We start from the raw sequence: 16,195 nt of genomic DNA, 5'->3' as shown, positions 1-16,195 counted from the left end.
GGTGGTGAAATTGCTAGAGCTGCCCCTGTGCGTTATGCTGGGTGCTACCCCTTGCTCCAGCCCCTGGTGTCTGCTCCTGGGGCCAGCACCCACAGGGCTGGCACTGCTCCCCTCCCACCTTGGCATTTACCCTCTGCTCAGCTCCCCGAACTCTTAGTTTGCAGGGCCTCTGCCCCAGCTCCCCCTGTCCGCCCACCCGTCCAACTGAACCGCTCATGCATCTGCTGCAATAGTAGCTCCCTATCCCCCTCCCCGCTTTGCTCTCGGAGCGAATCCGGCTCCCGGTGCCAGTTCCACAGAGCAGGCTGGTGCACCCCTCCCCCCGCCCCGCAGCTCCCTCCCCGCCGCACCCCGGCACCCCCAGCCCCGTGCACGGGGGAGCGGGACCGGCACGGGGGCGGGGAGGGGAGTTGTTTCCCAGCCCCTGTCCCGCTGCCGGCTGCCCCCTCTGATTGGCTCCCGCTGCCTCATTATGCTAAAACCTTGCGTCTCGTGGCGGGCTAGCCGGCTGACGTCATCCGGCCGGGGGGCAGGCGCGAGCGGGGCGCGGAGGGGCGCGCAGAGGCGGCCCCGCGCGCGGAGCAGGAGCGCGGCCGGCCGCGGGAGCATGGCCACGGGCAGCGGCGGCGCCGCGCTCAGCACCGCGGACAGCGCCGCCAGGATGAACGGACTGAGCCCCGGCCCGGCCGGCATCGCCATGAAGGACCACGATGCCATCAAGCTGTTCGTGGGGCAGATCCCCCGCAACCTGGAGGAGGGGGACCTCAAGCCCCTCTTCGAGGAGTTCGGCAAGATCTACGAGCTCACGGTGCTGAAGGACAGGTTCACCGGCATGCACAAAGGTAGGGGCGACCCGGGCCCCGGCCCGGAGCAACAAAGGGCCGGCTGCTGGGGGGAGAGGGGCCCGGCCCCAGCCCCCAGCCTGCACCGTGCACCTAGCCCCCAGAGCCCCCCAGATCGCCCACCCAGCCCTGCTGCAACTGCCCCAGCTCCCCCACCTGCACCGTGCACCCAGCTCCCGAAGCTCGCTAGCTCCTCAGGCCCAGTGTGTGCAAGGGGGAGAGGATCTGGCCCCCAGCATCCACACCTGCACCCAGAGCCCCCCCCCCCCATCGCCCACCCAGCCCCACTTCAGCTGCCCCCAGATCAACGGGCTCTTAACCATGGGGAGGGTAAAGTTGTGTCAGGTGAAGAGCAGGGTGCCTGGTTATAGATCCGACCCCACCCCATCTTTGTGGGGCTGAGCCCCATGTGTGTGCCATCAGTAACTGCTGCCAGGAGTGGTCTGGTTCAAGCATGGATGGGGGCTAGGCACTGGGAGTTGCCTACCTCTCCCTCTTTGTCTAGTGATTTAAATTAGTGCCAAAAAATTGTGTTTGTGTTTAGAAATCAATATTTTCGTGCCTGCGGAGGGGGCAGCTTTTCAGTTTGGTTTCTAGCTGGAGAGAAAATCACTTCAAAATAGAGAATAAAACCTTTTGATCCCTTTAAATAATAATAATGGGGTGTTTATGGCTGGGCTTATACTGCAGTTGAGAAACAACATTTTGCAGGGAAAAATGGTGTGTGTCATCAGCTGGCAGCTGGTAACCGCGCTGAATGTCGAAAGTCGGGGGGAAGCAGTCCTGGAAAGGATTACCTGTTGGGTGACTTCTTGCAACTGTTGTGAAAGTAGCAGCATGCAAAAAGCAAAGAGGTAAACCAACTGAGCAGCAGCAGCCAAAGAGCTAGGCGAGGGAAGCAGACTCAGTTTGCCTCTAGGTAAATGCTCTGATTTGTAATACAATAAATGTTCCCCATCCATCCCAGCTAGGTCCTTAACAAATACTCTGGTTTGTATTTTTAAAAGGAATAAAGAAGTAAGGCACTCCCTCTTGATTTGTAAAAAGCAGAGGATCCGAATCTGACTGTTTGATAACGGATTCCGTACTTGTGTTTCAAAATCTTGGTTTAGCTTTAAATGTGTCATGGAATATTCTCTGCTGGTCAGAAGGATTCTTTTCAAGGGAGAGGGGTAATGAAAGCTGGTAAATTTCAGAACAACCTGACCAAGTGGGAGCTTAGATCATTGTCCCCCATTCCCAAAACTGCCCCTCCCCAAACATCTACAATAACAAAATCACCCCATGCCTTTGCAACTTTTCCTCGGATGGCTGTTTTGAAAAGCTCCCCTGCTGAATACAAACCAGAGGCCTTGTAATCCTGATTGCTTTTTCCTTTGCAGAATTAGGAGTTAATACCCTGTAGCATGTCTGAGCGCATTACTCCTTGATTTCCAATATTTCCCAGGTAGGATTCCTGAGATGAGGGGTTTATATAATTCCGAGCCCCAGTTCAGGTAGAGGCACCCGATGACTGAAACAGAGAGGGAAGCACAGAACTGGTACAGGGGAGGTTATGTCTCTCCCAGATGGAAAGAACAGAATGGTTTCCAAGACATAAAATGAGACTCCACGATGCAGGTAGCAAGAGGTATTCTCTGGAGTTTCTAGGAAGCCAAAATGAAACTTGGTCTTTAACATGATAGATAGATGACTGTTCCACAGCTGGCAACTGTCTGGCCATTTTAACTCTTTAGTTTTCAAGTCTGTTACTGAGCATCCCAAATTTCTCTGTGTGCTTTCCTAGGTCTGGTTTCCACATCTAATGCTAACAAGGCAGGGGCAGTTGACATTTCAATACAAAAAGTGAATACATTTCTTTCTTTCTTTCTTTCTTTCTTTCTTTCTTTCTTTCTTTCTTTCTTTCACATCCATCCATCTATCTTCTGGAAAACCCTTCCCCACGCCACAAAAATAATTGGACTTGTGCAACTTTAAATATCATGCTGAAAAAATGCCATTTAATTGGAGACACTCATCTAATTAAAATGTCATCCCTCTTTACTTTTTAAGCCTTGGAGTGGAGCTAGCTTGTGCGTGTGCACTCAGAACTTCTACCAGACATTTCAGGATGATTAGATAGATAGATAGATAGATAGATAGATAGATAGATTAGATTCATGCAAACTCCCCTCCCCTCTGAGGAGAATGCTGAGTTGGTTTGAAATGGTAAATATTGTAAATGCAGACAGCTGATAGGAAAGGGGCCAAAATGGCTAGTAGCTAAACAGCTTTAGTTGGATATTTTCAGTTTTATATCAGCAACTTTTCTAAAATGCTAAAAGATAATTTGTGTGAGTGCACGTGATCTCCCTGCCTTACACAGGAGAGTAAAAACATTACACATAAAGGAAGTTTAAAGATTGTTAAACAAACAGAACAAATTGGCAGCCCCAAATCGCTGTTGTCTATCCCATTGCAGGCTGATGGCAACACTCCCTGCATTGCTCCACTCCTGAATTCATTCTATTTGAAGGCAAGTTGATTGCACTTATTAAGAGTTATTAATATTTAATCATCTGGCAGATTTAATTGTGCCAATATTAAAAATGCATCAATGTCAATTTCATTCATTAAATATTTACTTTTTTTGAAGGGAAACTGTTTTGCTGCTGTTTTAATATCACTTCAAGAAGCTTTGAATATGACCTAATAAAATAATTGGAAGAGAAAGATGGATGATTAGGTATACAGCATTCAAGGAGCCTGGCAAAATTCTTCTTTCCTGCTTGCTTTGGCTAATTCTTTTTGTGAAATCCTAGTGAAATATCATTCATTCATTTCATCAGCATAATAAAGACGGAGTAAATAGATTTGTGCCTGGGCTGGGCAAATTGTGCTGACAGTTTTGCCAGCCAGAGATATAAACAGTGCAGGTGTTGTGCAACCCTTATACATAACAACAAGCATTTACTCACATGGCTATGACAGAGTTACTCATGTGAGTAAGAGCTCACCATATTGACAAATCTTACACTAGTTTCATTTTTGATTCACAAACCAAAGCATGTGATATTGAAAGGGCCCGAAACCAGTTCTCTTTCTCACACTGAGTAGCACCTCTCCCCAGGAATAACCCCTTTACAATCAATAGGAATTACTGAGGAAAATGCTACTAAGAGGATCAGAATTAGGCCCAAACAGATTAGGTCAAAAGATGTCAAAATTCAGCCTTGTAATTTAGTCCTGAAAATAAAATAATAAATTTGTAGTGTAGCAGAAGGTGGCTACATTCTCTTATCTATCTATCTATCTATCTAAAGAGTGTTTTCTTAGCACTCAGCACTGGAAGGAGCTCAGCTGGACTAGGCTTCACCCATAAGAGCAAGATTTCTGCTTGCACCCCTTTCCCCCTTTAAATTTAAAATACCAATCAAACCTTTCCTGGAATAGTTTTGCAAACCCTTCCCCTGCAGCACTAAGTATTGTCCATCATCCCTGAGTATTTCCCATCACAATAACCCTCTGAAACAAAAATCTGGGGCACAAATGATGTCTCATAAACAGCAAAGCCCTCTGATTTCCCCAGAATTGCTATCCCTTCATTTTCGCTTTCTTTCATTTTTTCTCTCTTCTTACTTTTCCTTTCTCTACCCCCTTCACTCTTTGATCTGGCATTTGCACCGCCCCTCCTTGCTTCCTCCTTCATTGATAATTTTTCCGTACAGTGTCACTGCTGAGATTTGGGCTCTTCCTTCAGTCTCCTTCAGGATTTTTTTGGTGACTGAATTGAAACGTGCTACTGAAATTTAGCCTCTGAACCCAGATTTGGTGACAGAGCTGACGGAGGCTGGAGAAAGTGAATCAAAATGTCTAAATGAAGAAAAGGAGTTGTGAAGAGAAGGAAATAACCGGCAACACCAGTTTTGCTCCTTTCAGCACGAAGACACAGGGCCAGGGAGACCACAAACACACAGGATCTGCACCAACATAGATTGCGCTTTCTTCCTATGCACTATAGTAATTAATACCAACAGTGTCCGATCCCCTGTATTGGTACATAGTGCCTTTTGCAGGGAAGAACGGGTGCATGGTGCATTACACACTGCCTCTGGGGACACAAAGAGGTGTTTATTTCTTTGCCTTTGTCCACCACTGAAATGCAGCTGCCTCTGGGGAGCATTGCAGTGCAAGTTTACTGGTGCCAGGCACAACAACTTTGGGAGTGTTCAGCGAATAGATGCTGCAGTAGACAAGAGTCACAATTCACGCTCCTGATCAGAGACAGCTGGGAAAATGTCGTCTGTCTTGAGGAGCCTAGTCCAAAGCCCATTGAGCTCTGTGGGGCTTAATGGTCTCTGATGACAAACTTTAGCCCACACCAAGGCTCCCTCTTCCCAATCCCCCATTGGTTAGGGGCACATCAAAGCCCTTCCTTGCAGAATTAGCATAATCAATGCAAACCAAGCTGCGGTCTGGCCCTGAAATGCCTTTGTGCCCATCAGAGGAGCTAAGGGGACATGGCCGAGATGGGTTTTGTTCTCCTGAGATGTGGGGTGACCCTATCCTACAAGGGCACCCCAGCCTGGCTTCTCAGCAGAGCCCTTCTCCTGATGCATGGACAGCTCCCTCAGTAGAGTGCTTTCGGAGTCAAGTAAAGGTTATGCTGGGAAGAGGCCTTGGATTGCCAGCCATGGGGATATGTTTGTCCATAGAACAGAGACTGCATGGGCGACTGCAGGGTAAGCATCCTCCCAAATTGCCCCACCAATGTGCGACACTGCTCCCATGAGAGGGGAGCTCGCGCTCCACAACCTAGTCACTCCTTGATGACTCTCAGCCAGGGGGGCCAGCTGGTGCCAGCTCTCATGAGACCACTAGGACCTGGCCTGAGACCCATCAGTTCAGCTCATGTTGATGTCACCAGCCAGCCATCATGGTCTGGACACTGGGTTGCTACACTGTCACATCCATTGCCTGACAGAACAGCCGCTGCTGGTCTTTGCTAGTGGCCTTCTGGGAGAGAAAGAAAAGGAGAGGCAAGGCTGTAGGAAGATGAGAAATGGCCAGAGAACCAGAGTCTAGCTGCCTGAAGCATTCTCAGCCCCATGGGCCAGGCAGAGGGGCAGGGATAGGCTGGCCGCCCTCTTGGCTTGTGGAGGTAGGGAACCTTTCTCTTTCCTGTGGCTCGGCTTGCTGAGGGAGAAGAGGTTACGGTGACATGGTCTCCCTGGTTACCAGCTCCCTGGAGAGTCTGGGAAGGCCTGTGTGACACACAGCACCCGCTGGGGAATGCTGTGTGAGCCACTGATGACAAAGCTCCAGTGGCATGGGTGTAATGCAGAGCAATATCCCCCCACCCACCACGGGAAGGAGTGCATGGACACTAGATACCAGAGTAGCTGCAGCACCCATGCTCCCTGAGAGAGGGTGTGTGCTGCCAGCGTACCTAGTTGTACAGACAATACAAATGGCCAAGGCTGGATCAGCCTCTCTACTTCCTTAGTAGAGGAGACACAGATCTAGGGGGATCAGCCCTGGGGGGCCATCCGGGGGGAGCAACCCTGGAGGTCACCTGTGGGGAGCAGTGCCAGTTTGGTGGCATCTTCCCACCTTCCTCCAACCCAGTAGAAGTTTCTCTGGGAGGTGGAGGCTCCCCTGGATACCAAGGTCAGAGCTGGGCTAGCAGTATGGGCTGGGGAGCAGCCTCTTAGCAGCTCTGTTGCTGCCCCCAAGGATCTCTGAGCTGGAGCTAATGCTGCATCAAGCTGCATGGACCCCTGCTGGGCCTCTCTGTAGCTGCTACATTAGCTGTGCTAATGAGGGGTGGTGAGCACAGCAACTATGCACTGAGCACTGGGGACCCAGAGGATGCTCAGGAGATCTCCCCTAGGCGTATGAACCCTCCTTCCTTGCCCAAGCAGGCCTGGGGCGCTGACAGCTGCTTGCTTTCCTTTCTTCTAGTTTGCCCAGCTCTGGAGTGGACATCGCCCTGAGTGACGTTCTGGGCCATGTCAGTGCTCACTAATTTCTCTTTAGGCAGCAAAACATGCTGGGGAGGTGACACAACTTGTCTGAGTGTAGGTGGTGGTAATAGGTGTCTTGTTTGGAGTATGGGTCTGATCTGAAATTCAATGGCAGAAAATGACCTTAGCACAGAGTTCTGTTTGCTTAGTGGTTGGTCGTCCCTGCTGAATGCTGAGCTGAGCAAAACTCAAATGTCCGAAAAGCGTTAAGCTCACCCCGACAACCTTAACTGCCCCCTTTCAGACCTGTTAATGCACACACCTTCACACTGCCAGCCACACCGTTGTTGAAATATACAAACTCTTCCCCTCTCACAGCCTGTTCACTCACCCATAGGACTCCATCTGACAAGGGTAAAAGGGAAATAGAAAACCCCAAGAGGCTGCCTACCCCACCTTCTCTGTGTTCCCCTGGAGTGGGCAGTAGCCAGGGGGGATGCTGTGGGTACACTCCAGGTTCCAGGCAGGGGGTTAGGAGTGCCAGTGGAGGCAGTAGGCAGGCCTGCTTGGCATTGTAAGGTCCAGGATACACTCACACACTTAGCCACAGCCCCAGAAACTGTCCCCATGGGTTCAATTTCAGAAGCACTTCACAGCCTTGTACAACTCCCTTATGTGCATTGTCAGGACACCATCACCTAACCATCATTAAAGCATTAGCATCCTCTCATGTTCCACCTCACGGCTGGCAGGATCCTTTGGAATCAAAGACAGGTGCCCTGCAACTGCCATAACCCAGGCAATTCTGCACTGACATGGTGCATCCTGTACACCAGGGGTCGGCAAACTTTCAGAAGTGGTGTGCTGAGTCTTCATTTATTCATTCTAATTTAAGATTTCATGTGCCAGTAATACATTTTAATGTTTTTAGAAGGTCTCTTTCTATAAGTCTATAATATATAACTAAACTATTGTTATATGTAAAGTAAATAAGGTTTTTAAAATGTTTAAGAAGCTTCATTTAAAATTAAATTAAAATGCAGAGCCCCCCGGACCGGTGGCCAGGACCCGGGCAGTATGAGTGCCACTGAAAATCAGCTCACGTGCCGCCTTTGGCACGTGTGCCATAGGTTGCCTACCCCTGCTGTGCACACACCCCTTCCCTTTCCTCACACAGGAGGGGGTGGAAAACATGGATCTTCCCTCAGATCACAGTCACAGCCCTGTCACAACCCCCGTATGTCCTAACACACGAACACTCCTGTACCAAACAGGCAGCAATTCCCGTCGGTCATTGCCTGCTCCAGGGGAAGAGCGGGCGAGTGGTATGGGCAACCATTTTATATTGTCCTTTAATAGTGTTTGATGGAATCCGGGGTGGGGGGGCGTGACTGGGTGTTGAGAAGAGTGGAAGAGCTGGCACATTTCAGGAAGTGTGGATCGGGCAGGGTGTTGACAGGGCTTGTTGGGACCATGCTGGAAGAAGGCTGAGTTGAGGCTGCCTGGGCATCACCAAATCAGAGAAAAGTATCTCAGCTCCTGGGCACAAATCTCTGATGCCATCCACAGCTGCTCTCATACATTGTAGGAGAGCACACTGGGAATAAGGGCCAGGTCATTTCTGCCTGAGTGAACTACCACAATGGCGGGTAGATCACAACCTCCTTAGACACTGCAGAGTGGGCTGAATGTGAGGCCAACGTGGGCCACCTCTCGCCACCCAAATCAGCCTGCAGTCAGCAATCCCCATGCCATGGTGGTCTCCTTGCTCTTCTGAAAACTTTTGCAACCTCAGGATCCAGGAATTGTCCTGAACCCACACATTGGCATCGGCAGCCTTGCCAGTGCAGATAGTTCTTTTCCCTCAGTGGTCACAGTCCTTGTGCTTTCAGTTCCAAACCTCTGTACTATGCCTTTTTGGAGACACCGCATTTATCTGCCCCGAGATCAGGAAGTAGATACTTGCCTCCCCTCCTCCTGCAGAGACTAGTAAGATACAGACTCCCTCAAACAACCAATCCAAGGCTTGCCTACCACCCAGGCCCATGTCCTGCCCCCTCCACAGCCACTCTCCCTGTCATCCGCCACCCCACACGCGTACAGTCCTCTCCCTCCAGCTCCTCCTCACCCCACAGAACACAAATTTTGGTTAGACTGGCTGCTGACTATTCCGCTGCCTTCACAGTAACCCTCCCATAAACTAAACACACGTTATAACAGAGACAACTTGCAGCAAGCAACATGTGTTCTTCAGTCTTTATTGCACAGACATACAAGGGTTCAGACTAGAGACGTGTATGGCAGAATGCTGAAGAAGGGAGCACCTGTAGGATCCAGGAGAGGGGGCGGGGACAGAGACTGGAATCCGGATTTGCCCAGCGTCCCAGCAGCCAAGAGGGAATTCCCTCAGGGTGTCATCTGGAAGGAAGGGGCGTGACTAAGCTAAGGGGTGGGATTTGGTGGGAGGGGCTTGGGTGTGTGTTTTGGTAACCCAAAGTAAAGCCATCTCGAGAAGGCAGGAAGTTAGTAAAGGAAGTTAGTGTCAGCATTGGGACCTCACTTTCCAAAGACTGCAGGTTGTGGCTAGGAGGTGGGAAAGGTCAATGTAATGTCCCAGGGGCAGGCCCTCCAGATCCCTGACCAGGACTTGGCAACATCCTAGGGTCCCGCAGAGCCCAGTGCATGCTGGGGCGGGGCTATGGGGATGCCTGTGCAGTGGAGGGTGGAGTCAGACACTCCATTTATGAGCAGCAGGGTGTTGAGCAGCCAATATCCTGCCTTGTTTGGAGGGGACTGGCTCCCCTCACCCCGGAGACAACTCTGGACACTACAAAGAGCGGGGGAGGAGGAATGTGGCACTGTTGGGTTTACCCAAGAGGTACAGGGTGAATTGCTACTGCCTGGAGGGAGCCTCGTCTGTGCCCACTGCTGCTGGCAAAACAAGCGCCTCACTCTGGGCTCTGAGAGCCCCACTCTTTTCCTCTGTAGGCTGGCAATTTCCACCCCCAGCCTTAGGCTCCCTGTGGGAGTCACTGGTAGGGTTTCCAGATGTCTGGTTTATGACCAGAACGCCCGGTAGAAAAGGGACCCAGGGAGCTCTGGTCAGCACTACTCATCAGGCTGCTAAAAGTCCAGTTGGTGGCACACTGGAGCTAAGGCAGGCTCCCTGCCTGCCTGGGCTCCATGCAGCTCCTGAAAGCAGCCAGCATGTCTGGCTCCTAGGTGCAGAGGTGGCCATGGGGTCTCCGCGAGCTGCCCCTGCCCCGAGTGAGGGCTCCGCAGTTCCCATTGGCGCCTGCAGGCATGGACAGCACACAGAGCCACCTGGCCACGCCTCCACGTAGGAGGCAGAGTGGGGACATGCTGCTGAGCTGCCTGAGGCAAGAGCTGCCCTGCCAGAGCCTGCACACCTCATTCCCTGCCCCACTCCAACCCCCTGCCCCAGCCCTGAGCCCCCTCCCGCACCCAAACTCCCTCCCAGAGCCCACACCCCTCCCCCTCTCCCACACCCCAACCCTCTGCCCCAGCCCTCAGCCCCCTCCCACACCCAAACTCCCTCCCAGAGCCCACACCTCTCCCCCTCTCCCACACCCCAACCCTCTGCCCCAGCCCTCAGCCCCCTCCTGCACCCAAACTCCCTCCCAGAGCCCACACCCCTCCCCCTCTCCCACACCCCAACCCACAGCCTCAGCCCCCACCAGCACTCTGAATCCCTTGGCTCCAGCCTGGAGTCCCCCTCCTGTACCCCAAACCCCACATCCCCCCCCCCACGTCTGAGCCCGCACACCCAGCCGGAGCCCTCAGCCCCCTCCTGCACCCCAACCCCCTGCCCCAGCCTGGTGAAAGTGAGTGAGGGTGGAGGAGAGCAAGTGACGGAAGGAGTGGGGATGGAGTGAGAAGGGGTAGGGCCTCGGAGAAGGGTCAGGGCAGGGGCAAGGCCTCTGGGAAGAGGCAGGGCAGGCACATGGCAAGGGTCTTCGATTTTGTGCACTTAGGAAGTTGCCAACCCTAGTCACTGAGACAGAGCAGATTGAACCTGGCTCTAAATCCATACAGCTAGTTCACCCCAGAGTTCTGCTCTGGCCTGGGGCACACGTCCCTCCCACCTGTCTGTACACCCCACTGCGTCACAGTTGAGTGCCCAGCCCCGTGGCTCCCGGACACCCGCGATGCACACACATCCGCTGCCACCCGGTCCACTAGTTTCCCCTCTGCTCCATGCTGCGTGAGCTGTGTCTCTGGGAAAGTCAAGAGACGTTTCTGCCACCAAGCTGAAGATGACGATTCCAAGAGAAGGCAGCGTAAGAACTGAAAACGTGGTCACGGATAAAAGAAACAGATAAACCACAGCCTAGAGCCTGTGCATACTGCCAAGGTCCTTTCCTGGCTACTGGGTATTTCTCACCCTCTACCCTGGCCGCCCAGTCCTGGGAGCCACTTTTCATGAGACAGAGTTTGACCACTGTAATCTGTGACCTTCTTTCCCTGATACACAGTTCCAGTCTCTTTTCAAAGCCAGGGTGCTTCGTTAGCTTCAGCTGCACCCCCTCCCACCCACAATGGTCTTGCCAGTCAGCATCATCTTCCTGGGCTGCTTTGTAAAGGCCCAAGCCCACACCTTGTCTCGACTGTTACGTGGATGTCAGTGATTTCACTCGTGCCTGAGTGAGCGCTGAGAGCCCCTGCCCCAGGTGACTGGTTTCACCTCCCGCAGCTTTGGAACACAATGACCTACGTGTCACAGATCTTCAAATCTTTGCCGTCCATCTGTCCCACAATAACCGCGAGAACCAGTGAGTTTGTATCTTAGGGCAGCGACCCCACCTGGCCCCCTGTGATGAAATGTCCTGCACGGGGCAGGATGCCCATCTGGGTATGTCCTGGAAAGTCTCTGGCTACAGACTCATAACTGTGTAGCCCCATCTGTTGCCAACGGGGGGCACTTGGGTCACAGCTACTCACTCCGGGCCAGCTTTTAGTGTTCAGCGCCCTCTGTTGGGGCCGCATTGTCAGTGCCAAGTGCTGCTCTGCTACACCCCACCTGCCTCAGGGCACCACCTTTCTCAGCAGGATAAAATCCTGTAGCAAGGGGGTGTTGGGAGCTGGGAGGGGGGCTGAGAGCTGCCGGGGAGACTCTGGCCTGTTATTTCAAACCCAGCAGACCTAGAAATCAGTTTACAAGCCAGCCATTGGCATGCACATATCTCAAAGGTAAAGCAAGTCCAGGCAGCAGAGCCAGGCAGCCAGCATCTTGGTGACTCTGGGCATGCTTCTACCTCGGTCTGCTTGTAACTTGGCTGCTCAACAGGGTCAGACATGGTCACTGCTTGGCTTGGAGACCTTGGTGGAAAAACCCCTGACGCTCCAGGACTCCTCTCTGAGTCATGCCCAGGCTTCAGGAGAGGCAGGATTGCCTTGTGGTTAAGGAGAGGGACACAGATCTGGGTTTAGGTCCAGCCTCTGCCGCAGGCTTCCTGCCTGTTGGGCAAGTCAGTTAGTTCTCTCCAGCCCTTGGATCCCCATCTGTGAAAAATGGGGATAATAAATATTTCTGACCTTGCAGGGTGTGAGCCAGATAAAGCCATGTTGGTGGGCTGAAGGGGCTGTAGAAGTAGCCAGACAGCACAGGGTTAAAGGAAGAGGAGTCTAAAGATGTTACCCTAAGCCCTGGGTCAGAGCCCATGTGCACTAGAGAATGCTTAGTGCACACGGAGTGGAGCATGCACAGGTGGTCCACCCCCTCCCCTGCAATTTTACCAGCCTGTAGCACTAATTAGAGCATCCTTGGGGCTGCTGTAACTTGTGCCTGCAGGTACTGGCTCCCAAGGAGCCACTCCACATGCGCCAGTAGCAAAAATCCCCAATGGCTGGAGACAGGACAGTACATGGGGCGGGCTCTGAGTCACTACAGGGAATTCTTTCCCAGGTATCTGCCTGGTGGGTCTTGCCCACATGCTCAGGGTCTAGCTGATCGCCATATTTAGGATTGGGAAGGAATTTTCCCTCGGGTCAGATTGGCAAGAGACCTTGGAGGTCTTTTTCCTTCTTCTGCAGCCTGGGGTGTGAGTCACTTACAGGTTTAAACTAGTGTAAATGGTGGGTTTTCTGTAACTTGAAGTTTCTAAACCATGATTTGAGGATGTCAGTAACTCAGCCAGAGGTTGTGGGTCTATTATTGGGGTGCGTGGGGGGGTGAGGTTCTGTGGCCTGCGATGTGCAGGAGGTCAATCTAGATGATCACGATGGTCCCTTCTGACCTTAAAGTGTATGAGTCTATGAGTGCATTGTGCAGCAGCCAACCCTAGAACAACTGGGGCTGGGCTGTCTAAGCCAGCTGCAGATTTCCCTATGCTAAGCATTAGGTCCCCACTGGACTCCTGCAGGAAAGTAGGAATCCAGAAGAAGTACCCCATCACCCCCCAGAAGCAGATGCTGAGACCAGAGGGGATGACGCCCAAGACTCACATGGACCCATGGCTGGCAGTGGGAATGATCACTGCTCTCTGGGTAAAGGACAGCTGGGCAGCCCCCTCTCTTTTCTAAGCAAGCCAGTTCCCAGAATCCCACTCTCCAGCCCCTATTCTCCAGGTCTGCTAGCCACTTGGTACTACATTTCCCAGGATGCCCTGCACTTGAGCCTCCCACAACCAGCTGACTATGAACCCAAGCCAGGGACTGCCTCTTTGGAAACAGCCATCGCTCCCAAGGGGAGAGCGCATGCAGTGCTGCTGAGAGCACACAACGGGCTTCCCGCAGGGCTGGGTACCTGAGCCGACGGGACACCGTCAAACTGCAGCCCTGCCACCGCTTGCCTGGAGAAGAGGATCTGGCTGGCCCCCAATGAATGGAAGTTAGGAACTCCCCGCTTGTGATAGACATGCCAGTCACAGCCTTGGCTAGCTTTGGCCTATAATGGGCAACCGACGGTAACAGGGTTGGGCTTTGGACCTGTCCAGTTGCTATCCAGATTTCAGAGTCTGTTCCAGCCTGGGCCTTTAGCTCAAGCTGTGAGGGCTCCTGATCTAGATTCCACAGTCCTTTGGCCAGAGGACCCAGGCAGAGGCATCATTGCAAATGGGCGTTTTCAGTTCCTCTAGGGAGGAGCAGAGGGTACCAGATGCCCCGTGAAGCCTCTTTTCTAGAAGGCTTCCTGGCCACACAGAAGCACCATGCTGGTGCAGATGCTAGGACATGTAAAAGTGAGGTCCTGAGCATTCCTGGCCATCAGAGATCATCCCGAGGCCCTTTTCACAGGGTCAGGGGGCAGAGCCCTGGGGTCCTGGCCAAAGCCCACCTTCCCAAACTCCCCACGGCAATTTCAGGTGGAGATTGGATCACCCTTGGTAAACCTGATGGGGCAGTGTTGCTGTGCTCCATTAGTCTGCAGAAGAGAAGAATGAGGGGGGATTTGATAGCTGCTTTCAGCTACCTAAAGTGGGGTTCCAAAGAGGATGGATCTAGACTGTTCTCAGTGGTATCAGATGATAGAACAAGGAGCAATGGTCTCAAGTTGCAGTTGGGGAGGTTTAGGTTGGATATTAGGAAAACCTTTTTCACTAGGAGGGTGTGAAGCACTGGAATGGGTTACCTAAGGAGGTGGTGGAATCTCCTTCCTTAGAGGTTTTTAAGGTCAGGCTTGACAAATTAGTTGGGGATTGGTCCTGCTTTGAGCAGGGGGTTGGATTAGATGACCTTCTGAGGTCCCTTCCAACCCTGATATTTTATGATTCTATGAAACAGCTGTCCTGACTCGCCCCAGAAGGGACTGATTTCAGGAGAGGGTGAAGTGATCCCTGGATAGGGTGTGTGGGGACGAAAGGTGAAAAATGCTTGTAAAATAAGGGGACAGATTTATCCCTGGTGTAGTCATTGGCATTACATTGGGGATGAGTTGGATCCACCCTCACTGTCCGAACCCCGGCTGGATGAAGAGCCGTCAGTCATGCTCTTTGAGATCAGTGCTTACCACCGCTTCCACAGCTGATCACAGGGAGAGCAGTTCCTCATGGACTCTTAGTCCACTAACCCCTCAGTGGCTGAAGTCTTTGAGCTACTAAATGACTGAAAGGTAGCCTTTGTCTGGGGGATGGGTGTTTGTGCTGGGAGCAACTGGGGAGGAGGCACCTACTTCAGGTCTAACGGTCTGGGCCAGATCCAGGCAGGGAGAATGCCCTGCAGTCTGCCTCACCCCCCGTCATGTTGCCCAGCCTCACTGTACAGCCCGTCCCTGGTCTGACGTGGGCATTATAGGCCCTTGCGTGGGGCCAGCTCCCGGTGCCATGTGAGGAAATCAGCTTTCATTAAAAACCAATAGGAAGATTTTGGGCCGCCTGGCTGGGAAGAAAAGCTTGAAAATATGACCTGGGTGCAACAATTTCACTTGCGTTTGCAGAGAGCCTGAAATAATAGCTCTGAGTGCCCCAGGCATCTCAAAGGAGTGTTAAACCCCAGCCATACTTCTCTGGGGACCCAGCCAGCCCCACCCCAGCAGCACAAGAAGAGCCCAGCCCCAGGCAGATACCCCCCAACTGTGGGGGTAAATACTGCGGGTGCCCCCTGCCTGCTTGGGGGACAGAAGGTATGCTTGCTGCATCGCCCAAGGGGAGGGAGACTGGGGCTGCTCCTGGGGATATGGGAGACATACTGCTGCCCCTGCCTCTCTGGGGCAGGGGTGACCCCAAGTGGAGGTGGGGGTAATGGCATGAGGGTGGGGCTGTGCTCAAAGGAGGGCCTTGTCTCCGGGCAGCCTGCTCCCCACAGCTTGGTCCGATCCCCATCTCCCCACATTGTCTGCCTAGTGCTGATGATTTGTTAATCTGGAGAGATTTGCTTTAATCCCGGTGTGTTTGGCTCGGCTCGCTGATTTCAATTAACCAGACCTGGCTAATGCACTCTGATTGCCTTAGCCCCAACCCTGTCTCCCCTCCCGCTGACCCGCACTGTCCTTGCACAGCAGCCAAATCCACATCACTTCATTTATGATTTAGACACAATCCCGTGGACAGGTGAGGCCTGTATCTTTGGTCTCCATGCCAGGGGAGCCGGTGCCAAGCACTGGGCTCCTCTGGGTGGACAACCAAATCCCAGTATTGATTCCCAGGGGTTTATAGTCAGTCTCCATGGCCCATCCAGCCCGGGCTTCCTCAGTGGCAATGCTAGTGACGGTGCCAATGTAGTGGTGGTTGTGGCACCGTGTTAATATGCAGTGAGACTGCTCCTCTGCCCACGGGTGGTAGGAACGACTGGACTGACGCCCTAGTAATAACAGGAACAGCACGCAGTGCTTTGCTGCAGCGATCCCTAGCACTTCACCAAGGAGGGCGGCATCAGTACCCACCGTTTGACAGGTGGGGAAACTGAGGCACGGAGTAGGGAATTGATTTGCCCCACGTCACCCAGCGGGCCAAT

General features: G+C 52.7%; 1 protein-coding gene across 9 annotated transcripts in view; it reads left to right on the top strand.

Moving 5' to 3' along the window:
• Positions 1–643: 643 nt before the first annotated feature.
• CELF6 (CUGBP Elav-like family member 6) overlaps positions 644–16,195 on the top strand; it is a 223,874-nt gene continuing 208,322 nt past the window's right edge. For 8 of the 9 annotated variants that reach the window (XM_039492708.1, XM_039492709.1, XM_039492707.1 and 5 more), the window contains exon 1: positions 662–842. In XM_039492708.1, the coding sequence (XP_039348642.1) occupies positions 662–842 (181 nt within the window). Of the gene's footprint in view, positions 843–16,195 lie in introns of all 9 variants that reach the window. The other variant, XM_039492712.1, reaches the window with a different exon arrangement.

Source organism: Mauremys reevesii, linkage group 10 (assembly GCF_016161935.1).
Source record: "Mauremys reevesii isolate NIE-2019 linkage group 10, ASM1616193v1, whole genome shotgun sequence".
Taxonomy (NCBI): Eukaryota; Metazoa; Chordata; order Testudines; family Geoemydidae; genus Mauremys; species Mauremys reevesii.
Note: the sequence above shows the minus strand (reverse complement) of the source record. Positions and strands in the feature narration are given on the sequence as shown.